The sequence below is a fragment of the Orcinus orca genome, chromosome 5 (genome assembly GCF_937001465.1).
Source record: "Orcinus orca chromosome 5, mOrcOrc1.1, whole genome shotgun sequence".
NCBI lineage: Eukaryota > Metazoa > Chordata > Mammalia > Artiodactyla > Delphinidae > Orcinus > Orcinus orca.
The window spans coordinates 10807801-10834755 of record NC_064563.1 but is presented as its reverse complement, the minus strand read 5'-3'; the positions used below and the strand labels follow the sequence as shown (position 1 = coordinate 10834755).

Genomic DNA, 26955 nt, shown 5'->3' with positions numbered 1-26955 from the left:
CCTGCATGTGAAGGCCAAGCATGCTTTAAGATGCAGGTTCTGTCAGAATCAGTGGGAGAGACAGAAGTGCCACGCCTGCCTTGGTGAGGTGGTGACCCTCACCCGGTGGGAGCTTGTGGGACAGTCCAGGAAAGCTGACGCTCTAACTCAGCCTGAAGTCCCTAGAGGTCAACCAGACCACCAGGAAGGAAACCCAGATGTGGACAAGCACAAGGACAATCTGAAATCTGTGAGGATGAACTGAAATCCATGTCTATTTCTCACTATCTCCAACCTGGGGGAGACTTGGGTGTCCCGTGAGGGAATCTGGTGTCCTGCTCTGACAGCAGCCGGAGGAGCTGAAGGAAGACGTGCCCCAGGCAGGTCAGTGACAATGGCCAGCACCTTGCTTTGATGTTTGTGGGTTAAAAAAAAATCTATGTGCTGCTTCCCGTCTGCCTTTCAAACATCATGGAGAATTGTTTCTTATGGCAAACGCTAGCCTGAAATTTTAGAGGGAAAGGAATGCTGGGAAATGTAGTTCCAGCTTTACTGAGTCAATGAAATTGACGAGATCCCACAATACTGCTTCCTAGAGAGCTCAGAATATTTGTCGCCTTTTGATTCTTTCTCTCCCACCGCATTTGCACTGGATCATCCATCAGTTCTGTTTATCCTTCTTTCATAGTTGCTCCTATCCCCTCATTTCTGCCACTGCTGTAGGTTGTGTTGGGACTATTCCCCTGGATTTGAGCTCTCCTCTCTTTAATTCCTATCCTGTGACTAAGCACCCAACCTGTACCCCACTTTCAGTGGCTGTCCCTTGTCATGTTCCTCCATTGCCTGAATCCCTGCTTTGTTAACCTGCTTTTCCACTCAGAACCCCAAAGCCAGGGGACACCGTGATTTTCCTAGACTTCCCAGGGACTTGTATGTTCTCTGAACCTCATTGCCCAGCTCCAACCTGGATTTTCTCTCCCTGAGAGAGGACTATACACTCCCATCTTGTTGAAATAAGGTGTGGCTTTGTGACTTGCTTCTACCAAGAAGATGATAGAGGGAGGGGAGTTGTTGAACAGGGTACCCTGCACTGGTAACCAGTCCCAGGGGAGGACTCTCAACACTTCTGCCCACTGCATCTTGGTATCAGCATCACCAAAGAAAACACAATGAAGTCAAGCACTGAATGGAACAACGCTTACTTACACAGAGAAGAGACACAACGAGATCAGCTTCAATAGTGGGCACTTGTCCCCCATGGCTGAGGTCTCTCCCACAGCCAACACGAAGAAACCCGACCCCTCCCCACGGAGGAATGAAATAGCAGTTGGCCAGGTGCCATTTAAGCAGAACAAAAAAGCAGCATTGAGCCTGAAACAAGGAAAGATATTCCCACCCAAGGTGATGAGCTCAGCATAAGCAGTGTGGGCTCTTTATCTCTTGGTAAGGAAGTGATCCAGGTCCAAGACCCATTGTTAGGTGGTCCAGTGGGTGTTGAAAGACTGTGTGAGATTTCCTTTCCCAACAGTAGCGATGTTCGACGTCGACATCTATGAGCAGAAGATTCAAGACCCGTCAAGAGGTTCACCATGTTCTCGGTTATCTTTGCCACACCACCGCCAGTGTTCTGGATAGCGGCTGCTCCGTCTGCCTGGGTCACAGAATGAAGACAACATGCAGCAGAACACAGCTGACCCACAATGGACATGAAATGTGAGTAACCTTTGTCAATTAATCCACTGAGTTGGGGGAGTGGGCAAATTCAAGAGCTTTGCCTGCAATGGACAGAACTTGGGGATGGATTGGATGTGACGTAGAGAGGGGTGTCAAGTTTGACTTCCAAGTCATGGCTTGCAAAGCTGGAGTGATTCACTATGATCGCAGGCATTACAGAGGGTGCAGGACTTTGATAATCAATACTGTTGAATTGCTGGAAGCCATGCAGTTATAGAAGCAGATGATCCGGGAACTCTGAGTAAACATTTGCATGAGCCACACCAAGGAGACCTGAGAGCCTGGAAATGCCACACACCCAATGCAAGGCAGTGGACCAAATGCAGGAAATGGGAAGAGGCTAAGACAGGCAGGCAAAGCTGGATCCTGGATAGGTATGGTGTAAGGCAGCTGTGTTGATCCAAGCAGGCCATTAGATATGAATGAATGAGAGAACAAATTCTACTCATTGCCATACAAACAGACTTTGGCCGTTCTGTCTTCCCCATATTTATTCAAAACACATTTATACCCTACCAGGAATACTTTCTCCCCAGTCCAAATTGGATTTCACATCTAAGACTTTTCATGTCTAAGACCACTTTCTCATAATCTTACTTTTGGTTTCAAGGTTTGCAGGATTCGCTGGCAAAATAACCACTCTGTACTCAGTTAAACAAGAATTTAGAGAGAGTTTATTGAATTAACAAAGATTACAGTACACTAATTAAGAAAAGAATAGTATAACTAAGAAAGAATAGTAAAGACAGGTTTATACATCACCAAATTGGGGAAGCACCTACATCCAGATCCAAGCAGTGCTGGGAAGTCCCTTGAAGAGCAATCTGGAGTCCCAGTTGGGAAGGTCCTGGTGGTGTGTCCACCCCATGGGTGAGACTTCAGTTTGCCACTTGAAGGAGCCCAGCTTTTAGCACCAGGCCGCAGGCTAATAACAATCAGTCTGCGTGCAAGTTTGCAGCCCTGGTTATTGTCATAAATGCCTTGGTCTTAACTCGTAAGTCTTGGAATGTTCTTGATCCCCTGGGGCTGTCCAGACCCTCAAGGGTCAAGAAGTCCCATGACTTACTCTTTATCTTATCCAGTAGTTTACACTGTGTACTGGTGCCACCCCTGCTGGCCTGGGTGTAGCTCAGCAGTTTGGAATGCAGCCAGCTTTCACATCATTGTCCAGTCAGAGAGAGGCCTGGAGCTGCCTCTGAAGCCTGAACAAGACTACTTCACTAGCTTTCCCAACACTTGACTACATTGACAATAGGATTTTACAATTTAACAAGCACTCTCCTAAAGTTTGGCGCTTCGAACTAAACTTCCTTGTGTCCTGCTTGTGTCTGGAGAGTGAGGGAGGGCTAACAATAAGTTGACAAATTTTCCTGCTGCATGTATGTCAGCAAGCATGCCCTATAGTGGTACTAGTGCTGGGGTGAGATATGGCCCCAAATGCAGAGGTCAAAGTACCTTTGGTTTATGATAATGTCAGGAATTTACTTTTGTTTCCTCCAACCCCAACTTTTCATTATGAAAAATTTCAAACATAAAGGAAGATTGAAAAAAAATCTCAAAGATGATACCAACAGATGGAGAGATATACCATGTTCTTGGGCTGGAAGAATCAATATCGTAAAAATGACTATACTACTCAAAGTAATCTACAGATTCAATGCAATCCCTATCAAATTACCAATAGAATTTTTCACAGAATTAAAACAAAAAATTTTACAGTTTGTATGGAAACACATAAAACCCCTGAATAACAAAAGCAATCTTGAGAAAGAAAAACAAAGCTGGAGGAATCAGGCTCCCTGACTTCAGACTATACTACAAAGCTACAGTAATCAGAACAGTATGATACAGGCACAAAAACAGAAATATAGATCAATGGAACAGGATAGAAAGTCCAGAGATAAATCCACGCACCTATGGTCACCTAATCTATGACAAAGAAGGCAAGGATATACAATGGAGAAAAGACAGTCTCTTCAATAAGTGGTACTGGGAAAACTGGACAGCTACATGTAAAAGAATGAAACTAGAACATTCTCTGACATCATACACAAAAATAAACTCAAAATGGATTAAAGACCTAAATGTAAGACTGGATACTATAAAACTCTTAGAGGAAAACATAGGCAGAACATTCTCTGATATAAATCACAGCAAGATCTTTTTTGATCCACTTCCTAGAGTAATGAAAATAAAAACCAAAATAAACAAATGGGACCTAATTAAACTTAAAAGCTTTTGCACAGCAAAGGAAACCATAAACAAAATGAAAAGAGAACCTACCAAATGGGAGAAAATATTTGAAAACAAAGTGATCAACAAGGGATTAAGCTCCAAAATTTACATGCAGCTCATGCAGCTCAATATCAAAAAAACAAACAACCCAATCAAAAAAATGGGCAGAAAACCTAAATAGACATTTCCCCAAAGAAGACATACAGATAGCCAAGAGGCACATGAAAAGATGCTCACTATCACTAATTATTAGAGAAATGCAAATCAAAACTACAATGAGGTATCACCTTATACTGGTTAGAATGGACATCATCAGAAAATCTACAAACAATAACTGCTGGAGAGGGTGTGGAGAAAAGGAAACCCTCTTGCACTGTTGGTGGGAATGTAAATTGATACAGCCACTATGGAGAACAGTATGGAGGTTCCTTAAAAAACTAAAAGTAGAATTACCATACGACCCAGCAATCCCACTACTGGGCATATACCCAGAGAAAACCATAACGCAAAAAGACACATGCGGGTCTTCCGTGGTGGCACAGTGGTTAAGAATCTGCCTGCCAATGCAGGGGACATGGGTTCAAGCCCTGGTCTGGGAAGATCCCACATGCCACGGAGCAACTAAGTTTGTGTGCCACAACTACTGAGCCTGCGCTCTAGAGCCCACGAGCCACAACAACTGAGCCCGTGTGCCACAACTACTGAAGACCACATGCCTAGAGCCTATGCTCCGCAACTAGAGAAGCCACCACAATGAGAAGCCTGCTCACTGCAACAAAGAGTAATCCTGCTTGCCACAACTAGGGAAAGCCCACGCGCAGCAACAAAGACCCAATGTAGCCAAAATAACTAAACAAAATTAAAAAAAAAAGACACATGCACCCCAATGTTCATTGCAGCACTATTTACAAGAGCCAGGTCATGGAAGCAACCTAAATGTCCATCAAGAGATGAATGGATAAAGAAGATGTGGTACATATATACAGTGGAATATTACTCAGCCATAAAAAGGAATGAAATTGGGTCATTTGTAGAGACGTGGATGGACTTGGAGACTGTCATACAGAGTGAAGTGAGTCAGAAAGAGAAAAACAAATATCGTATATTAACACATATATGCGGAATCTAGAAAAATGGTACAGATGAACCAGTTTGCAGGGCAGAAATAGAGACACAGATGTAGAATACAAACGTATGGACACCAAGGGGGGGAAAGGGTGAGATGGGATGAGTTGGGAGACTGGGATTGACATATTATACACTAACATGTATAAAATAGATAACTAATGAGAACCATGCTGTACAGCACAGGGAACTCCACTTCGCTGTATGGTAGAAACTAACACAACATTGTAAAACAACTATACCCCAATTAAAAAAAAATGGGTAGAAGATCTGAACAGATATTTCTCCAAAGAAGACATACAGATGGCCAAGAGGCACATGAAAATATGCTCAACATCACTAATTATTAGAGAAATGCAAATCAAAACTACAATGAGATTTCACGCTGTTCAGAATGGACATCATCAGAAAATCTACAAACAATAAATGCTGGAGAGGGTGTGGAGAAAAGGGAACCCTCCTACACTGTTGGTAGGAATATGAATTGATACAACCACTATGGAGAACAGTATGGAGGTTCCTTAAAAAACTAAAAATAGAGCTACCATATGATCCAGCAATCCCACTCCTGGGCATATATCCGGAGAAAACCATAATCCAAAAAGGTACATGTACCCCAATGTTCATTGCAGCTCTATTTACAATAGCCAGGACATGGAAGCAACCTAAATGTCTATCGATGGAGGAACGGATAAAGAAGATGTGGTACATATATACAATGGAATGTTACTCAGCCATAAAAAAGAATGAAATAATGCCATTTGCAGTGACATGGATGGACCTAGAGATTGTCATACTGAGTGAAGTAAGTCAGACAGAGAAAGACAAATATCATATGATATCACTTATATGTGGAATCTAAAAAAATGGTACAAATGAACTTATTTACAAAACAGAAACGGACTCACAGACATAGAAAACAAACTTATGGTTACCAAGAGGGAAGAGGGAGAAGGATAAATTGGGAGATTTAGATTGACATATACACACCACTATATATAAAATAGATAACTAATAAGAACCTACTGTATAGCACAGGGAACTCCACTCAATACTCTGTAATGACCTATATGGGAATAGAATATAAAAGAGAGTGGATATATGTATATGTATAACTGATTCACTTTGCTGTATAGCAGAAACTAACACAACATTGTAAATCAACTATAGTCCAATAAAAATTAAAAAATACAACAAAAAAGGGAAGAAAAAAGAATAAAACATCTTAATGAACATCTGAATACCTACCATTTAGATTAGACATTTGTTAACATTTTACTATCTTTGCTTTATCTTCTCTATTTTCTGATCCATTTGGAAGTAAGTTACAGACGTCAAGCATTCCATCTTAAATAATTCAGGTACATATCTTAAAAGTAGGGGCATTCTCCTACATAATGATTATACTATTAGCAGTACTTCCCTACTATCAGTTAATATCCAGGACATATTCAAATTATCCAATTATCTCCCAAACTGTCTTTTATAGCTGCATTTTTTCTAAAGCCAAGATCTAACCCATTTGGCTATTAAGTGAGTCTGACTCTTAAAGAAAAATAGGAATTATTGAATAAAAAATATATCAAAAGCCCAAAATAGAGAGTAGTGGGTGTAAAAACACAGGGGATGGTTAAAGGGAACAGCAGAGCAATATCCTATGACCCAACAGCCAACAGAATTTGTGGGAAATGATTTTAAAGGAGCATGAAGAACCAGACCATGAACAATTTTGAATATTATTACTCCAAGAAGCTTTGAATTCATTCTTCTGTTGAGGTGGGTTTTACCATCCTATAAAATTTGACAATGTCAGGACTGAATACTCAGCCGTAGAAGAATCTCGCTAGCAAGATATTCGTTAGTACTGGTCTCCTTTCTACCTAAAACCTTCCACTACAGCATCTTGAAGAATTGGATACTTAAAGCAGTCCTTTTCAATGTTTGACTTACAGCTGACCATGTCCAAGTCTTTTTCACCTAGGGGGTTTCGTTTATTCTCAAAGGGACAGCATATTTTTCCTTTAAAGGACTGACGTTCCTCCTCAAAAGTTACGCAGTTGGTCCTAGGCAAAGGAAGGCCACAGGGGAACTTGACCCCTCTCCCTGCTTTCTGGAAGCCTGTCACAGGGGATTTCATCACAGACTCTAAGGCTGGAACCTATGTTGTCCTGGTCATTTATAAGGATGAGGCTTTGCCTTTTCTGATGACAATGTGGAAGTTCATTGTACCAGTTATAATTAGCTTACCATTGATGTGAAAACCACATGTAATTCAGCATTTTCCCCCTTTATTTCTAGCTGAGGACTCAAAGGCCAAGAGAGGTTAAACTACTTCTCTGGGGTCACAGTGCAAGACAGTGGGGAATAATCACCTTCAGTGGACATGGCTATGTGCCAGTTACTGAGTTCTGTGATCTACGTAGCGTGTCTCCCTGGCAGGATTACCTGATCAACTCACATGGTATCAGATGTGCAGGGAGCTGTAGTTACTTTAATTCTCTGTACCTGCTTTGACTTTTCTCATGGTCCCCCAGCCCTTGGAGAGCTATGACCACGCCCACTTGTCAACGGCTATTGGCGAGTCTTTTTCAGTTTTACCTCTCTTAGTTTAATCATTTAGGAGAGTTGAAGTACAGCCTCTGATGATGATTCTTTCAGGTAAAAGTTCAGCCTCTTGCTCTTCTCTCAAAAATGGCTTCTGGGTGTTTGGGGGAGGGCAGAGAAAAGGGATCCTTGTATCCACACTCCCTTAGGTTGGGTTTTCCAGAAGTAGACCTAGAGATGAGGATTCTTTAAAGAAATGCTCCCAAGGAGTGCCTGGGAGGGAGTCCTCAGGGGGCTTCTAGCATGCTGGTAACATCTTGATCTGGAGAGCTGTTTCACTGGCGCATCATCGTTAGAAAATTTGTCAAGTTGTATGTGTATTAGTGCACATTTATGTATGTATGCTACATTAAAAAATTCCAAGAGCTGGGGAGGGATAAATTAGGAGTTTGAGATTAACAGATACACACTGCTGTATATAAAAAGATAAACAACAAGGACCTAAAATAAGAAAAAAAAATTCCATCTATATATTTTTCTGGATATGGATATAGGAGCAACCAACTTTTCTTTACCATTTTGTGCTAACAATAGTATCTTTAAAAAAAATAGCTTTATTGACACATAATCCATGTACCATAAAATTCACTCTTTTTTTTTTTACATCTTTATTGGAGTATAATTGCTTTACAAAATTCACTCTTAAAACGTACAATTCAGCAGTTTTTAGTATATCCACGGAGTTGTTTAACCATTACCATTATTGAGTCTCATAACATTTTCATCACCCTGCCCCCCCAAAGAAACCCTATACCATTAGCAGTCACTCCCCGTACACTCCTGCCCTATCCTGGCAACCACTAATCGATTTTGTATCTCTGTGGATTTGCCTATTTTTGACAGGTCATATAAATAAAGTCATACAATGTGTCATTTGTGACAGGCATCTTTCACTTAGGATACTGTTTTCAAGGTTCATCCATGTACTATATCAGTATATCATTCCTTTCTATTACCAAATAATATTCCATTGTGTGGATATACTATATTGCGTTTATTGATTCATCAGTTGATGGACATTTGGGTTGTTTCTGTTTTTTGGTTATTATGAATAATGCTACTATGAGCATTCATGTTCAGGCTTTTATGTGGACATATGTTTTTAGAGCTATTTCTATTTAACCAAATAGAAACTTAAACACTTGCACATTATACAACAGTCTTCCAATTTACCTTTTAGATTAAAGAAGTCAATACAGTAATAGAATATTTAGAACTACGACTCATATTCACATCGTATTAAAACTCAGAGTGTTACATCAAAAGTGCACTCAGAGGAAATTTCATACACTTAAATGTTATCACACTGAAAAGAAGAAAAATGAGTGAATTATGCATTCACCTCAGGAAACTCAAAAAGAACAAGAGGAACAATAACAAACAGGAGGAACCAGTAAAAAATAGGAGGAAGAGCCAGCCAAGTAATGGTGTAATTTCAGGCAAAGGCAGGTAGACGGTAGTCTCAACCTGGTCCTGCAGGGAACTCTGAGGTCTTAAGTGCTTTCCCAAAGTAGTCCCCACTTGAGGACTTAAGGTGAAGAGATTGGGCTTTCTTATTCCCTCCATAGTCATTCCAGTAGCCTGAAGAAGAGTTCATCTCTTCATCTCCAAAGAAGAGTCTCAAATACAGGCATTGGAGGCAAAAGCACACTGGAAGGGGTGGGGGTGGGGGGCTGTTAGGAGACACCAGGGAATCTGGGCAGAGCATTGACAGTGTCCACCTCATGGTGTCTTCTGGCTTTCCTGGTCTTTGTAGAATTGTCCTCTGTCTACATGGTCACATCTTACCACATGGGCCAAGAGAACAGACTGGATTACGTAAGCTGCTAGAGGTGGCAGTTCGTATAACTGAGAGTACAGTTAACTGGCTTGGCCAGGACCTGGGAGTCTTCCCATGTGACTGTGCCTTGTTTAACCCGTGCACCTATATGCACGCCTATGCACTCAGACCTGCCACGCTTCACACTGGCACACCCTCCCCTGTTCATGGCTTAGGCAGCTTACCGCAGGGTCTTGGCTCTGAGGTGACCTTGTTCTTTCCCACTGTGAGTCCCAGAAAGCCCCTGGGCTCTCATCTCACATACCTTTCTATCTCCCCTTGGGGGCATGGGAGAACTTTCAAGTTCTGTCCACACCTAACTTGGATTCAAGAAAGCTAAACCCTGGCTCTTACTCTGCCTAACCCTGCTCTTGTTTGACCTGAAGGGTGCTGTCCCTGAAGCTGGAGTCTGGGCAGCCTGGGAGGCAATGTCTTCCTGTGCCTTAAAACTGAGTTTGTGAAAATCCCCTCTGGTCCTGTCACTTTGTCCAGCTCTCAAAACCCGTGCCATTTTCAGAGAAGCGCATCTCCTTCCTCTTTCGTTTCTCTCTTCTCGAAATCCTATGAGAAGTAGCACATGTTGGGCTTTTCACTTTCTAGGTATCACATCCTCCTTACCTAGGGCAGCAGGCCCTGTGGCCTTGGCCAAAGGTGGATGGGTTACTCAGCCTCACTATGGAAGATGAGTCAGCTCCTCTTGATAAGTTAAAGCTGGAGATAAGGGAATTCAGAAGTTCCTTTTCTTTTTTTAATTTTTTAAAAAAATTATTTATTTATTTTTACTTTTGGCTGCCTTGGGTCTTTGCTGCTGCGCGGGCTTTTCTCTAGTTGCAGCGAGCGGGGGCTACTCTTCGTTGCGGTTCGCAGGCTTCTCATTGGGTGGCTTCTCTTGTTGCAGAGCACGGGCTCTAGGTGCGCCGGCTTCAGTAGTTGTGGCACTCGGGCTCAGTAGTTGCGGTTCTTGGGCTCTAGAGCGCAGGCTCAGTAGTTGTGGCGCCCAGGGCTTAGCTGCTCCGTGGCATGTGGGATCTTCCCAGACCAGGGCTCGAATCCGCGTCCCTTGCACCAGCAGGCAGATTCTTAACCACTGGGCCACCAGGGAAATCCAAAAATTCCTTTTCTTTTGACAGAACTTTGCTTTTCAGTCTTGCTATGCATTTGAAAATTCTATTTTCCAAGTCAGAGGCTAAACTATAGCTTTCTTTCTCTTTGCATTCTTGTTTAGCAGTCCTAATTCCCCCCAAGGCAGATGGATGCTTCAAGCTGCCTAGAGAGACCTGTCTCTAGAAGAAAGGGGGGAGGGGTTGGGGGGTCAGGGGAAAAACATTAATGTTATTATTAGAGCCGTACAATTCTGACCCAATATTCCAACTTACAACTTGAAGGTTGGTATCAGGCTGTAGATTCTATCTAATCATCCAAATTGGTTAGGAGACAAAATCCCTGAAGCCAATATCTGCTACTATTGAAACAGAGAAGGACCCTGTGGGGCTCCTGGGCACTGAAGCCTTTTTGTCCCAGTTTCTTGTAGGCAAGACTCCAGCCTCCATGACCTTCCCTGAGGGCAGATTTGAACAGTTGCTAATCAAGGGAGGAGCAGCCAGGAAACCACCTGAGGCGAGATTAAAGGGACCAGAGAAGCTCATCAAGATTAGGAGATCTTGCACATGCCCTAATCTTATCAGCAACCCCACCCTTGAGCTATTGTTATAAAACCCCTCATCAAATCCTCCCAGGTTGGGACACATAGTTTTCTTTCCAGGCAGGAGCCTGCTGTGTCCCCCTTTGCCTGGCAAAGCAATAAAGCTATTCTTTTCTACTTCACCCAAAACTCTGTCACTGAGATTCGATTCACACTGGTGCAGAGAGGCCGAGCTTTCAGCATCACTGTTGGCATGTCATCAACACATGGGCAATCTCCACCTCAATATTCCACTCAGTGTGTGGCACCCAAAATTGTAGAAAGCTGTAAATGATCACAAAAATGATCATTCCTTGCAGTAGACCACTATTTTTTACAATTGACTATAATTTTAAGAAAATGGCGTAAACTTCTACTTAGTGGGTTCTTTAGTCCCCAACTCAAATGGCCTTTTATGGGTTTTTCCTTTTGCCTCAGACTCCAATAGGGCTCTGCATGGTACTGTTACTTGTCCAGTCTTTATTTAAAATTTTGATATTTTGTTCATCATAGATATTTTTGCATTAATTTTTGACCTTTAAAAATTATACATTAAAATATTACATATCTTGATTACTGAGGTTTTCTTTTGGTTAAAACAAAATTTTATTCTTTTTCTTTAATTGAAATATAGTTGATGTACAATGTTGTGTTAATTTCTGTTGTAGAGCAAAGTGATTTAGTTATTCATATACATATATTCTTTCTTATATTCTTTTCCATTATGGTTTATCACAGGATATTGAATATATACCCTGTGCTATACAGTAGGACCTTGTTGTTTATCCATCTTATATATAATAGCTTGCGTCTGCTAACCCCAAATTTCCAATCCATCCTTTCCTTACTGATTACTGAGTTTTTTGATACCCCCTTAAATTCTGCACCTGGGGCAAGTGCCTCTCTTGCTTCACTCTCTTGTCCTTGAGATCCAACTCCACACAGCCTTCTCTCATGTCACTAAATGGATTCAAAATTTTCTTTATATTCTAATGAGCTTACTGCTAGAATAATCTATGTACATGTTTTATTACCCATCTTCCTCCCTCAGTTGTAAGCCACTGGAGTCTAGAATCCTGTTTTGATTCACCTTTGCATCCTTTTAACAACTGCTAAAGTACCTTGTACAATAAAGTTTTATTTAAGGATAAAGCACATTCTGTTTCCTAAGGAGGGAAAATGTAAAATACATTTTAGAAAAATGTATATCAGAATGGTCAGTTTTTTTTTTTTTTTGAAGCAAGTGTGCTTTTAGGTCATCTTGGAAATTTACTTAATATTGAATACCTTATTTTTGTATGAAGCAATATAAGTGAATTATTACTGTATTACACTCAGTTTCTATCCCCTTAGCATGTCATGACTAAGTAGTTAGAAAGGTGGTAGAGAAATACACTGAAGAGAAGAGGGATAAAAATCTAGAATTAAATGTTTTCCCTTTGTAGTCTACCAAAAGGGTAATCCACATGCAGATACCCAGGAGTTGATTGTACAATTTATCTTTAAGCAGTTTGATGCAGTGTTGCCATAGGACATGACACAGTAATTTATTTCTAAAATGTTAGATTCCGTTAGTATTTTCAGATCAAACTTTGTTTTCTTCTTGACATAATTGATTACTGCTTTCATTGGGATTTATTTTAAAGTAATTCTGAACTGAAAAACTGCAAGGAAAGTAAAAACTGCACATTTCTCTATTAGGGCAGCTGTGTCTAGAACAGCACAGCAAGATGCTTTTTTTTTTTTTTTTTTTTTAGCTATTTGATTTCTCTATCTCTTTATTGCTCTAATCATTGTAGAAAGGACTCCAAGTCACACATCAGTCTTTTGAATGAATATTATGGGCCACATAGGTTGAAAACATTCCACCATCAGCAGTAGTGATTGAGTACATGAAACACAGAGATTTGAGGGTACGGTGAATGAATTGTGCCTTTTTAGACGCTTTACTTCCACTATACAGTCAAGTCCTTTCTGGCATTTCCCCACATCCATCAGTTAGCTATTGCTGTATAACAAAAATCCCCAAATTTTCATAGCTTAAACCAATAATCATTTATTATTTCTTATGAAGTTATAGATTGACAGAGAGGTTCTGCTGACCTGGAATAGGCTTGGCTAGTCTTGGGTAGGTTCCCTAATGGGTCTATGGCCAGCTGGTGTGTCAGCTGGGGGCCAGGTGGTCTAGGACTGGCCAGGATGGGAGCTTACATTGCTCTGTAGCAGGCGAGCCTGGGCTTGTTACCATGGCAGTGGTGTGGGTCCAAGAGGAAGGGAGCAAAAACATGCAACTCCCTCTTCGAGTTTAGGCCCAGTACTCTCATACTGTTGTATGGCCAAAGAAAGACATATGGCCAAAGAAAGACATAAGCCCATCTGAGAATCTCTGGAATGAGCTACAAAGTCACATCACATGAGGCATGGATCCAGGGAAGGGAATAATTGGGGTGAGCCCTTTTTAGAATCAATCTACCATACAGCGTGAGATGGTCTCTTGACTTATTCTTTAAAATATTTGAGATAGATTTCAGAATATATACAGTTATGCAAAAAATTTTAACATGATAAATAAAAATGTAAGATTAGGGTTAGGGTTAGCAGAATTCTAAGATGATTCCCAAGATTCCTGTCCCTTGGTATACATGTCATCTATAATCTTCTCCCCTTGAGTTTGGGCAGGATCTGTGGATACAATGGGATAGTTACTCCCTTAAGTTACATCAGATGGCCGAAGTGATAGCATGGCCACTTCCATGACTATGTGACGTTGTGTAAGACTATCTTTGCAGACTGGAGAGGTTCTCCTGCTGGCTTTGAAGAAGTAAGCTGTGATGCTGGGAGAGGGCTGGGAGAGGGCCATGTGACAAGGAACCATGAGGGCCTCCATGGAGCTGAGAATGGCCACTGGTTGACGGCCAGCAAGGGAGTGGGGACCTCAGTCCTACATCTGCACAAAACTAAATTCTGCAAACAATTATGTGATCTTGAGTTCCAGAAAGGAATGCAGTCCAACCATCACCTACACTGCAGCTTTGTGAGACCCTAAGCAGAAGAATCAGCTAAGCTCTGCCCGACTCCTGACCCATAGAAGCAGAGATAATAAACACATGTTGTTTTAAGCCACTAACCTTGTGGTAATTTGGTATGCAGCAGTAGAGAACTCATACATCAGGGGGAAAATCCAACCAAGACTTTAAGATCCAGACATTTGGAAAATGAGAACAAAGTTTTGTAGACACCACAGATAGGGGTTTTGGAGAGTTATTAAGTTGAAACACAAATTTAATTATGAGATTCTTGGAGGCCAAAATAAAAGGGAAAATGTAATCTTTACTATTGCATTCACTTTTGTGTGAAGCATGTCATTCCTCTTTCAGACTTGAAAGACATGAGCATTCCAAATGTGAATGGGATATTCACAGTTCACAATTCATTCAACAATTCACAATTGTTACCAATCAGTATCAATCCTTGGGTAGTAATATCAGAAAGTTGCAGCTGATGTGTGGGATTTAGAGATATGTGAGATATCAAGACCAAAGGACGATTCAATTTAAGGGGTACTCCACAGTTGTTGCTGGGTTAGAAAGTCAGATGGGATTGTCTAAAAAGCGCTGGTATTCAAGTGCAACTGTAGCAGATGAGATTTCTCCAAGACAGAAGCAGCAGCTCCCCAGTGGAAAATCTCTCACATCTCCCAGGATGAGCACAGTGAGGGAGGGGACCAGCTTTAGCACCTCCTACCTCTGCCACCAACCTTGCCATCCACAAGACCCAACTGATGAGGAGTCATGGATCGATTTGGGCTGGAGGGTGAGCCGGGCTGAAGAGGCAGCTAGAAGAATCCCTCAGTAATCTTGGTTTGAGATGGAGGTATTCTGGACTAGCAATGTGGTGATGGGGACAGAAGTGGGTGGTTTGGAGAGAAATTTAAGGGGTGTCTGATTAATGGAAACACCAAATGGGGGTACCCAGAGATGTAGAAGGAAAACTACAAGAGAGGAATATCACAGAAACCAAGGAGGAAGTCATTTCAGAAGAGAGTGGTCAGCCACTTCGGGTGCTACAGGGAGATAAATTAAGATAACTGGGAAGTTTTCATCACATGTGTCAGTTCAGGGGTGATCTGAGATCTTTAGTAATGAAAGGGGAGAAAATGGGATCCAGAATCCAGGTGAAAGACTCACCTTGGATAGGAGGGACAAATTTTCCTACCAATGAGTGAGAAAAAGAGGCAAGGAAGCTGCTTTCCTTCCCCCCAGAGGAGAAGGGTAGGAAAGGGAATTTAATGTAGTTCCTACTGGATTTTTTCCACTTTCTCTGTCAAGCAGGAAGAGAGTGGCACTGAGGGTAAGTGAGGACATTCCTTGACCTGGCCACTGCACATGAGAGGCAAAGATGGCCATCACAAATTGAGGCACTTCCTGGAATTCCCTGGTGGTCCAGTGGTTAGGACTCGGCGCTTTCATTGCTGGGGCCAGGTTTGATCCCTGGTTGGGGAACTAAGATCCTGCAAGCTGCGTGGATTGGCCAAAAAAAGAGAGGAATTTCTGGTCAATGGTAAGGATCAACTGTGGATGCAGAACATGGTGTTTTCTGTATCTCCTCACTCACCATTAGTTGAGGGCTGCTTACAGGGCACTTAGCACTACTGAATGCCCTGTGAACTCTGGCTGAGTCTGCTCCACAGACATACAAAGTCATCAGAGATAGAGGTGTAGGTATCCTTGGTAAGCAACCATTGGGGGATGGAGGTAGATGCTGAGGTGGATGGGTGGGGCACTGATAGGTGTATGATAGCCATACAGAGGAGAAAATATCCAAGTTTGGAGACAAAAAGGAAAGGCTAAGTGAGAGTCCCAGCAGAGAAGTGGTCGATGTGGTGTGATGGAGCATGGGATCTAGTCTGGATAAGGAAGGAAATAAAATTAGGAAGGGGTTGAGAGATTCTACAGAGGGGGAGACAAGGAGAGCTCTGTGGACCCGGATCTCTTAAGGAGAGCAGAGCAGGTATAATGAGTAGAGAAATAACCAGGTGGGAAAAACTTGCACATTGGAGTTGAACATTTTACAGATGGTCCAGTTATGCATCCATGACAAGACCACAGCATGTGTCACAGGAGCCGGTTGCTGAAATACAGAAGATGCACATCCTAGAAACTAAAGAGGTCAAGGGCCTGTGAAGCAGAGATACTGAATGATATTTCTTGGGCAGTGCAAGATTTGGACTGTGAACAGGCACCAATATTTTGATGATTGTGAGGGAAAGACTAGGGCATAGATCGTCTGAAAGCTCCAAGAGGGCAGGGATAACATCTCTCATCTTTACCACTATATCCCAGTGCCTACCACAGTGTCTTGCAAATTACCTCCACTCCCTCAATTATTGGCTTCAAACAACGATCAACATTTATCAGCTCCCAGTTTCTGTGAATTAGATATTGAAGAGCAGCTTAGCTGGGTGCTTCTAGTTCAAGGTCTCTCATGAGGTTGCAGTCAAGATGCTGGCTGGTGCTGTGGTCATTTGAAGTCTTTTTTTAAAAAATGATATGAATGCATATTTATTGACAAGGAACACTACTATGATTATTATTAAGATATAAAATCAAGATGCACATAGAGTTACCATATGACACAGCAATTCCACTCCAAGGTATATACCCAAGCGAAGTGAAAACATATGTCCACATAAAAACTTGTCCACATGTGTTCACAGCACCATTATTCATAATAGCAAATGTCCATTGACTGGTGAATAAACAAAATATGGTATGTCAACACAGTGGAATATTATTCAGCCATAACAAGGGATGATGTACTGGTACATGCGACAACATAGATGAATCTTTATAAACATTATACTAAGTAAAGGAAGCCAGTCACAAAAGACCACATATTGTATGATGCTACTTATATAAAATGTCCAGAATAGGTAATTCCAGAGATAGAAAGTAGACGTAGACTGATGGTTGCTTAGGACTGAGTGGAGGAAACTGTTGATGAGTATGGGCTTCTTTTTTGGGAAGATCAAAGTGCTCTGGAATCAGATAGTGGTGAGAGTTGCACAAGTCTGTGAATATACTAATAACCATTGAAGTATACACTTTAATAGGGTGATTTTCCCAATGCCATTTTGTTTTTACAGAAATAGAAAAATCTATCCTAACATTAATCTGGAACCTCAAGGGACCCCAAGTAGTCAAAACACTCTTGAAAAAGAAGAATGAAGTTGGAGATCTCACACTTCCTGATTTCAAAATTTACTATGAAGCTACAGTAATCAAAATAGTGTGGTACTGGCATAAAGACAGACATATAGGCCAATGCAATAGAATAGAAAGCCCATAAATAAATTCTTATATATATGATCAAATGATCTGTCCAAGCGTTCCAAGACCATTCAGTGGGGAAAGGACAGTCTTTTCAACAAATGGTGTTGGAAAAACTGGATATCCACATGCAAAAGAATGAAGTTGGTTCCTTATCTTATACCATATACAGAAATTAAAACAGATTAAAGACCCAAATGTAAGACCCCAAGCCATGAAAATCCTAGAAGAAAACAGGGGAAAAGCTTCATGACATTGGATTTGGCAATGATTTATTAGTATGACATCAAAAGCACAGGCAGTAAAACCAAAAATACACAAGCGGAACTATATCAAACTTAAAAACTTCTGCTCATCAAAGGATACTATCAGCAGAGTGAAAAGGTGACACATGGAATGGGAGAAAGTATTTGAAAATCCTATATCTGATAAGGGGTTAATATCTAGAACATATAAAAAACCGCTACAACTCAACAATAGAAAAACAAATAACCTGATTTTAAAAGGGGCAAAGGATTTGAATAGACATTTCTCCAAAGATGATTCAAATGGCCAACAAGCATAAGAAAAATGCTCAACATCACTAATAATTAGAGAAATGCAAATCAAAACCACAGTAAGTATACTCAATACATATTGTAATAACCTATAATGGAAAAGAATCTGAAAAAGAATATATATATTCTTTGAATCACTGAATCACTTTGCTGTACACTTGAAACTAACAACATTGTAAATTAACTATACTTCAATAAAACAAACAAACAAACAAAATACAGTGAGATATCACTTCACACCATTGGAATAGCCACTATCAAAAGAATAGAAATTAACAAGTGTTGGCAAGGATGTGGAGAAATTGGAACCCTTCAGCACTGTTGGTGGGAGTGTGAAATGGTACAACCACTATGGAGAACAGTATGGAGGTTCCTTAAAAATTAAAAATAGAACTACCATATGATCCTGCAATCCCACTTCTGGGTATATGCCCAAAAGAACTAAAAGAGGGTCTCGAAGAGATATTTCCACACACATGTACATAGCATCACTGTTCACAATAGCCAAGAGATGGAAGCAACCCAATGTCCACTGATGAATGGATAACCAAAATGTGGTATATACATAAAATGGAATATTATTCAGTCCTAAAACTTAGAGATCCTGTCACATGTTACAACATGGATGAACCCTGAGGACATTATGTTAAGTGATATAAGCCAGTCACGAAAGACACTGTATGGTTCCATTTATATGAGATATCTAAAGTGGTGAAATTCATAGAGACAGAAACAGAATGGTGGTTGCCAGGCCTAGGGGAATGGGGAGATGAACTTTATTTATTTATTTATTTCCTTACTTATTTTTTGCTGCATTGGGTCTTCGTTGCTGCATGCAGGCTTTTCTCTAGTTGCAGTGAGCGGGGATTACTTTTTGTTGTGGTGCACGGGCTTTTCATTGTGGTGACTTCTCTTGTTGCAGAGCATGGGCTCTAGGCACACAGGCTTCAGTAGTTGTGGCACGCGGGTTCAGTAGTTGTGGCTCTCAGGCTCTAGAGCGCAGGCTCAGTAGTTGTGGCCCACAGGCTTAGTTGCTCTGCGGCATGTGGGATCTTCCTGGATCAGGGCTCGAACCCGTGTCCCCTGCATTGGCAGGCTGATTCTTAACCACTGTGCCACCAGGGAAGCCCTGGGGAGATGCAGTTTAATGGGTTTAGTTTCAGTTTAGCAAGACAAAAAGTTCTGGAGATCTGTTGCACAGTAGTGTGAATATATGTAACACTACTGAACTGTATGCTTAAACTGGTTAACATAGTTAAAAAGAAGAAAGGGTGGATTTTAGGATATGTGTGTTATATCTCAAAAAAAGTTATATGAAAAAATTTTAAAGCAAGTTGCAAAACTGTTTGTTAAAAATGTGTATATAGAACAGAAATAAAATGTAAGAATCTATTGAAAATGTTAACAGTGGCTGGATTACATGTGAAAATCTATATTTTTCTGCACTTTCAGACTTTTCTTCTGGTGATAATGTATTACCTTAATATATAAAAAACAAAGCACTTCCTCTGTTTAGGGGTCAGAACAAGAAAGGTGATACTTGAGCTGGAGTGTTTGTAGTCACAGGAGATGGCGATTCACTAACTTTTGGCTCACTTGGGGATGTGGCTGACCCTTGCGACTCCTAGCTGGCTGGCCAGTCTGGAGACAAAGCATCACTGCTGTCTTTGTCAAATGATAAATTGCCGTGAGTTTGAGGACAGTCGTCCTTCCTAATGCCTATAATTACCTCCTTAACACTGGAGTCTACAGGAAGGTTGTTTTTCTCTACCAGCTCCATAGGACCAGGTCTTCGAGCAATCTTTTCATTCAGATCATCAGCTAGTCGAGCTCTTTTCAACTTCATCCGAGAAGCCTGCAAGGATGGCTCTGCAAACGTTCTTTCTAAAATGGGCATCCTGACAAGTTCAGAACCATCGGGTCCGCTCCAGATCTTGTGCTTCAAAGAGTTTATGGTTCTGGCCCCTTCCAAGTCTTTTAATTGCTCCTGGAGTGCCGCTGGGCTCTTTGGAGGTGGCATGATGCCCTGGTCCATTAGCTGTCCTCTCGTCCTCTTTGTTGCAGCCTCGGCTGGAGCATAATCTTCCTTTTGTTCCGAGGGGGCAGGTGCTGACTGGAGAGCAAGGAGAGCCCCTGCAATTCGTGGACAATGGCTTCACTTTGAGGACTTGGAGAAAGATGGGTTAAAAGGTCCCACTTCATCCTCGGTGTCTAGTGTCCCTGTGTGACCCATGGTGTTCCAGCCTCTGGCAGCAGAGGCTACGAGACACCTCTTAAATGTGGCCTGTTGAAGAGACTCAGTAAAAATATTTAATTATTTTACTGTCTTACACTCTCTTTCTTAGCACCTTAGCACCTAGCCGAGCTCTTTTCAACTTCATCCGAGTAGCCTGCAAGGATGGCTCTGGGAGGAAGCTCCCAGGCCACCTCCTCCCCGCGCACTGCCGCCCGCAGTCTCGCGAGACCGTCACTTGCAGTCTTGACTGAGGTTAGAGGATCCACTTCCGAGGTGTCTTCCCTCATTTGGCTGACACGTTGGTGTTGGTTGTTGGCAGAAGTCCTCAGCTCCTTGCTACGTGGCCGTGTGTTGAAGTACAGGACACAGGAGTAAAAATTAAGTGTGCAACTTTAAAAATAGGGGGTTCCGTTTGGAGCATTTCATTTGAAGGTGCCTCAGGGACAACTTTAGGGATTTCGAAGGGCAGTTAGATATACGAGGCTGGTGATCAGAGGCAACGATGGAACGGAAATGAAGATTTAGTAGTCATCAATACATAGGCAGTAACGCAGACCATGGAGTGAATGAGACGCCTAACAGGAAAACATCAGAGGAGGGAGTTTTGGAAGAGGCAGGGGAGATACTGGGATCATGGGAGAATCCACAGCCTCAATTTGAGAAGGTTGTCAAGAAGACACTGGTCCTGGAGAAGGGTCACATTCAGTCATGGCCAGCAGTCCCAGGGAACATAGAGATACAAGCACCAAGGCAAGTACGGGAAGCCAGGTGAACTGGGGGAGGAGGAATGAGGCAGTAGAAGCACATGAGGGCACGAGAGAGGAGGATTTCTGAGGATGACAGAGATGAGGGTCACGGATGGAAATACCCAAAGGGTATAGAACTTGGGTTATCTGTTTTTCTGTGTTTTCCCTTGTTAGGATATCACTGCTGGCTCACTCTAGGAGTTGGTTCTGTAGCAGGTGGCTGTCCTGGGTTTTTAGGGCACAGGGCCTAGCAAGATGAAAATAGGAGAAACTGAAGACAGAGATTGATTTTTCAACGTGGTTGAGTGGCAGGTGATGTTGGTGTCCTATCTGACAGGAGCTATATCTCCCCCTTAGCAGGTTCTTAACTGACGCCAGATCCTCATACCTGAAGCCATGGACACTGCATGAGAAGCCACTATAACGCCTGAACCCAGGATCAGAACTCTTCCCACCTCAGCTTGCTACCATCATCTTTGTCCCTTGTCACATATGAGCTGACTCTTATTACCAGCTTGTAGAAATCCATTCCCAGGCCTTGTTTTGCCTTGGAATTCTTGCCCAGACGGTTGGGGCTAGGACACTCCCTGGAAGACTCTCAACCTTTGATGGAATTAACAGCCATGATGATTTGGAGGCCGGAATTATCTCCTGGTAAATCTATCAGCTAGATTGCTTAGAGCTGGAACTGGGATGAAGAGCCCTACATGGGAGAACATAGCCTGGAGAGATCAAGCCCAAAAGCCAAATCCAGAGGATCAGAGACCAGGATCCATGAATGTGGTTCTGCAGATCCAGGATCACAGTGAGAAGAGACCAGAAACAATAATTAATAGTAACCATAGGAATTCCCTGGTGGTCCAGTGGTTAGGACTCCGTGCTTCCACTGCAGGGGGCATGGCTTCAATACCTGGTTGGGGAACTAGGATCCCACATGCCATGTGGTGTGGTCAAAAAAAAAAAAAAGATAACTGTAATCAACATTTTTGAGAGCTCACCCTGTGCCAGATGCTGTGCTAAGCTGCCCTACTGATCCTGTTTCATTTTCACAGGAATGTTTTGAGGCAGGTCTTATTGTCATCCTCACCTTATGGATAAGGAAACTGAGGCTTAGGGAGTTTAAGCAATTGGCTCATGATATACAGCTGGCAAGTAGCAGAGTGAGGTTGAAACCAATGCATTCTCACCCAGAGCCTGCATTTCCATCCATGATGCTATCCCCTGAGCTGTGGCTGAGAATCCTATTGGGGTTTGGGGCTCTTCTTCACCAACTAGCAGCTTTGATGCAGATCTTGGCTGAGGTCTTGGTGTGTGTGAGAGGCTTCATGACATTTGTTCTGTTTCCACTGTCTTGGTTTGTGGTTCCAAATAGAATTTAAGGGAAAAGCCAGTTCTGCAGGGATGGTTCTGGGAGGGTGTATCTGTTAAGAAGATATTGAGCTTAGCGTGGCAGAAACCCAACTTTAACCCATATTTTATTATATTCCAAGGATGCAGGGGATTTTCTGGAGCCCAAAGATAGGCATGTGGCTGAGATTCAAGAACCAATGGAAACAGCCCTTGAAAACTACCAGGATAGTATCTAAGAATCTTACCTCTATATTTCAGGCTCTCTGTCTGTCTGTCTCTGTTTCTGTCTCTATCTATGTCTGTCTCTCTCCCTCTCTCTCTCCCTTTGTCTATCTATTTATCTCTCTTTTTCTCTATCTCTCCAGACATATTTTTTTCAACCTCTCTAGTTGTAGAATGGGAACCATGCCCTTGATCCCTGATGGTTCTGGAACTTTACATCAATCTCAAAGTGTGGTCCCCAGACTAGCAGCATTAGCCTCACCTGTGAAATCACTAGAATGTAAAATCTCAGGCCCTATAGAATCAGAAACTCTGGATGGGGCCCAGCAGTCTGTTTTAACAAGCCCTCCAGGTGATTCTAATGCATGCCTAGTTTGAGAACCACTGGTTTCTATCTTACAGCGTCAGCCATCTGGAGAGAGACTGACCCATTTGCACCCCCAGAGTCAACATTTTCAGCAAAGGGTTATGGACACAGCTTGAGTCTTGGGTCCACCTCTGCACTGATTAGCTGCAGCCTGAGAGCTGCGTCATGCTGTAACCTTACTCATTCCACTGCAAAACACCTGGACAGACGTGGAGGTGGGATCAGTTCCAGAAAATAGGCAGTCTGGAAAAGAAGTGGGGTGTAGGAGGAATGCTACATGGACAAAACAAGAGGAATTATGAGATCTCAGAACCTGAGAGTACTTACTGGCTTACTGGCTGGGCAAAGCCATGACAGGAGAGGACAGGGAAGTTAATGAAACCCAAGTGCCTGCCAGCCCAGGGGCAGCCTGTGGAACCAAGTTCCATACTGTTACTGAACTTGGGTTTGACTGCTCATTCCTCAAGAATCCAATACTAAGAGACAAGTGTGGGGTAGAAGGAAAGATAGCTTTACTGAGGAAGCCAGCAATCCCGGGGAGAAGGTGGACTCATGTCCCAAAGAACCAACTCCCCATTGCCGATCTGGGGACAAGAGTTTTTAAAGTGGGATTTTCGTGGTGCACAGGCGGGGGTGGGGATGGGGGCTACATGCAGAACAGCACAGGAAGCTCTGACAGTCATCTTGAAAGTGGTCATGCCGTGGTCTGATCAGCATCATCTTGATTGTTTTACGTACAGTTCATCTTCAATTCCAGGGTCAGTTTGTTCCCATTTCCTTGAGGCCAGTTCTCAGAACTGTGTAAGATGGAGTAGTTTATGTCATGGCTACAGTATGGTCATCAGGTCATTAACTTCTTCCACCTGATGGGGGTTTCAGTATCTGCAAAACAGCTCACAGGATAGGGCTCAGGATATTATCTATAGCCCTTGAGGAGGGACTAAAGGTCTTTGACTTTGTTTAATGGCTAAAGTATTATTATTTTGTCTTGTTTTACTGCTTTCCTTTGCTTCTGCATTTTTTTCCCCTCTGATTAAATTTATTATTTGGCTAAAGTTTTTCTACAGACACGAGGCAGTCACAGAGGACATGGTGTTGGTGGGCGCTCTGTCCCAGGAAGGCCCCATAGGGTCCTGCTCTGTTACAGTACTTCTTCAGGGTCATGACCGTTGGCCAGGGTCATGTGCAGAGCATTAAACTTGATACTGACTTATTTCTTGTCACCTTGTGTTCCTTTTCCCTGAGCAGTTCCCACCCAGCTTATCACCTGTTTTAGGTCCTGGAGGTTGTATTAATTACAGCAACAGTTCGAAAAGTCCAGTCCCTGGGCGCTTAAGGGTCTCTCAGACTCTTTCAGGCATTCCACAGGTCAGACTGTTTTCATAATAACACTAAGATTTTATTTGTCCTTTTCACTGTATTGCCATTTGCACTGATGGTGAAACTGCTGGTACCTCAGCACAAATCAAGGTTGTGATACCAAAATTCTAGTAACGGTTGTATTCTTCACTACCAGGCCCTCGCAGTATATATTTTTTAAAAAAGTCAGTTTCACTTACGAATGTCTTTGATAAAGAAATAGAAATTTTATTAAACTAATTAATAAAACAAAATTAATTTAATCAAATTTCAACCCTTGAGTGCATGTCTTTTTAATGTTCTGGGGGACAAAATGGGAAGTGTATGTAAACTACTTTTTCACATCCTGAACTGTGAGGGTTGTCTGAAGACAAAGTGCTTGCTTGAGCTGTGAGATGAATTAGCCTCTTTTTTGCAGAAAACCATTTTTACTTGAAAGAATGACTGATAGACAAGCTATAGTGGTTGGCAGATATTTCCTTAAGACTGTATTAAGGAAGCCTGTCACTTCAAGGAAAACAACTGACAGTATTTGTTGCCAATGATAGCATTCGAGCTTTCAAGTGAAAATTATAATTGTGGAAGACTTGTATCCACCACCATGAGCTTGACAGCTTCCCAATACTTAAAAACTTTTTTTGATGAGATTTGTGGTGAATTTAACCAGTGTGATTTTTGCATATTGTCTAACGATGCATCAACATTTGGAAGATCTGCATAACTCAATGAACCAATATTCTCAAAATGACCAATTCATGAGACAAAATTGCACATGGGTAAGAGAGCCTTTCAAAGTGCAAGACAGACCAATGGATTTTAATGCAACAGGGTATGAAAGTTCATTTGTATGTTTTCAGATTTTACGTTACAACTAACTTTTAAGAAACTACCACTTGTCAAGTTTTAGGATAATATCAATAAGAAATACCCTAGATTATCTCAAATGGCTATTAAAATACCCCTCCCATTCCCAACTACATATCTGTGTGAAGTTGAATATTCTTCATATACTTCAATCAAAACAACAATGTAAAACATATTGAATGCAGAATAAAATATGAGGATCCAGCTGTCTTCCATTAAACCAGAAACTAATGAGATTTTCACAAATGTAAAACAATACCTATTCTTCTCACTAATTTTTTGTTGTTGTTTTGGAAAATACAGCTATCTTTCATAAAAATGCTATTGATATTATTAACTTGTAATGGTTTTGTTATTGTTCAATGAATGAGAAAATAAAAATTTCTCAGTTTTAATTTCTAATGTGGTAAATATTGATACATATAACCCACATAAAAGTTTTTTGAGGTCCTCAACAATTTTCAAGATTGTAAAGGGGTCTGAAGACCAAAAAGTTTGAGAACTAGTGAGCTGGAGTACAGCTCAGCTATCGTAACTGAGAGCCATATACAGAAAAAAGAATGGCAAAGTGGTTCAAACAATATAGAAATTTCTCTCTTTTTAAGTAGCAGTCCAGACATCCATAGGGAGGGAGTCCAGAGCAAGTGGTGACTTTGTTCCATGGGTCATGCACGGTCAGTCCTTCTGTCTTCTTGCTCCAATATCCTCTAATCTGGGGTCTATGGATAGAATTTAGGATGTCTATGAACTTGAGTTAAAAAACCTCTGACAGAGATATAGTGTTTCCTTCAATTATAGGCAACAACCCATAGTGATGTTAGCCAGACTGGTGACTTTGACACCAATGGAAGGCACATGTATTATCAAATCACATTATAGTTACTGCAATTATCTCAAATTACCATTTCTATGCATCATTTTAAAACCATGTTAGTCATTGGACCCCCTCCCTTGTGAAATCTTGTTATGTAATATATCAATAAAGAAATACACAGAGTAAGGTATCATACATTAAAAAAATTGTTATAACTGTATTTCATTATGATTGGTTTCCTTCATAATTCTTATAATTTCAGTATGACTGATTTCCTTTATAATCCTTTTTTTTTTTTTTTTTTTTTTTTTTGCGGTACGCGGGCCTCTCACTGTTGTGGCCTCTCCCGTTGCGGAGCACAGGCTCCGCACGCGCAGGCTCAGCGGCCAGGGCTCACGGGCCCAGCTTCTCCGCGGCATGTGGGATCTTCCCGGACCGGGGCATGAACCCGTGTCCCCTGCATCGGCAGGCAGACTCTCAACCACTGTGCCACTAGGGAAGCCCTGTAATCCTTTGTATCTTTATGTATTTAAAGCATCATTCTGTTAAGGTCTCAGGGGGTTCACCAGCATGCCAAATCAGTCCATGATACAAAATGGACAAGAAGTCCTGTTCTAGGATCATGGTTGAAGAAGGAAAGAGAGTAGAGGGAAAAAGCCCTTCTGATGAAGTGCACCCAGCACTTGCTGCTCACATGCCATTGTTGGGAACTTAGTTATGGGGCCACATCTAGCTGGGAAATGTAGTTTCAACATGGAAGGTAATGTGTCTTGCTAAAACTTGAGGATGAGTGAGTGGGGGTTAAATTATCAAGGGAATATTGAACAATGGGGCCAGGGACAATTCATAGCCTTTTTCCAGAGTTCTCTGGGGCTCTACTTCTTCTCTGTTGACTATCCTCACTTTGTCTTTCTGTTCCTCATCCAGTCCCCTA

The 26955-nt window shown here is 41.8% G+C and overlaps 1 protein-coding gene and 1 long non-coding RNA gene across 2 annotated transcripts; one reads left to right on the top strand and one right to left on the bottom strand.

The window, feature by feature from the left end:
- Positions 1–26211, top strand: LOC125964490 (uncharacterized). Its single transcript, XR_007477553.1, has 3 exons — positions 1–363; positions 1508–1692; positions 21403–26211. It is a non-coding gene; the product is annotated as an uncharacterized LOC125964490 (long non-coding RNA).
- LOC101285695 (myocardin-related transcription factor B-like) lies at positions 19676–20083 on the bottom strand. Its single transcript, XM_049710222.1, has one exon. The coding sequence runs from the start codon at positions 20081–20083 to the stop codon at positions 19688–19690; it is 396 nt and encodes a 131-aa protein (XP_049566179.1). The 3' UTR covers positions 19676–19687.
- Positions 26212–26955: the final 744 nt, after the last annotated feature.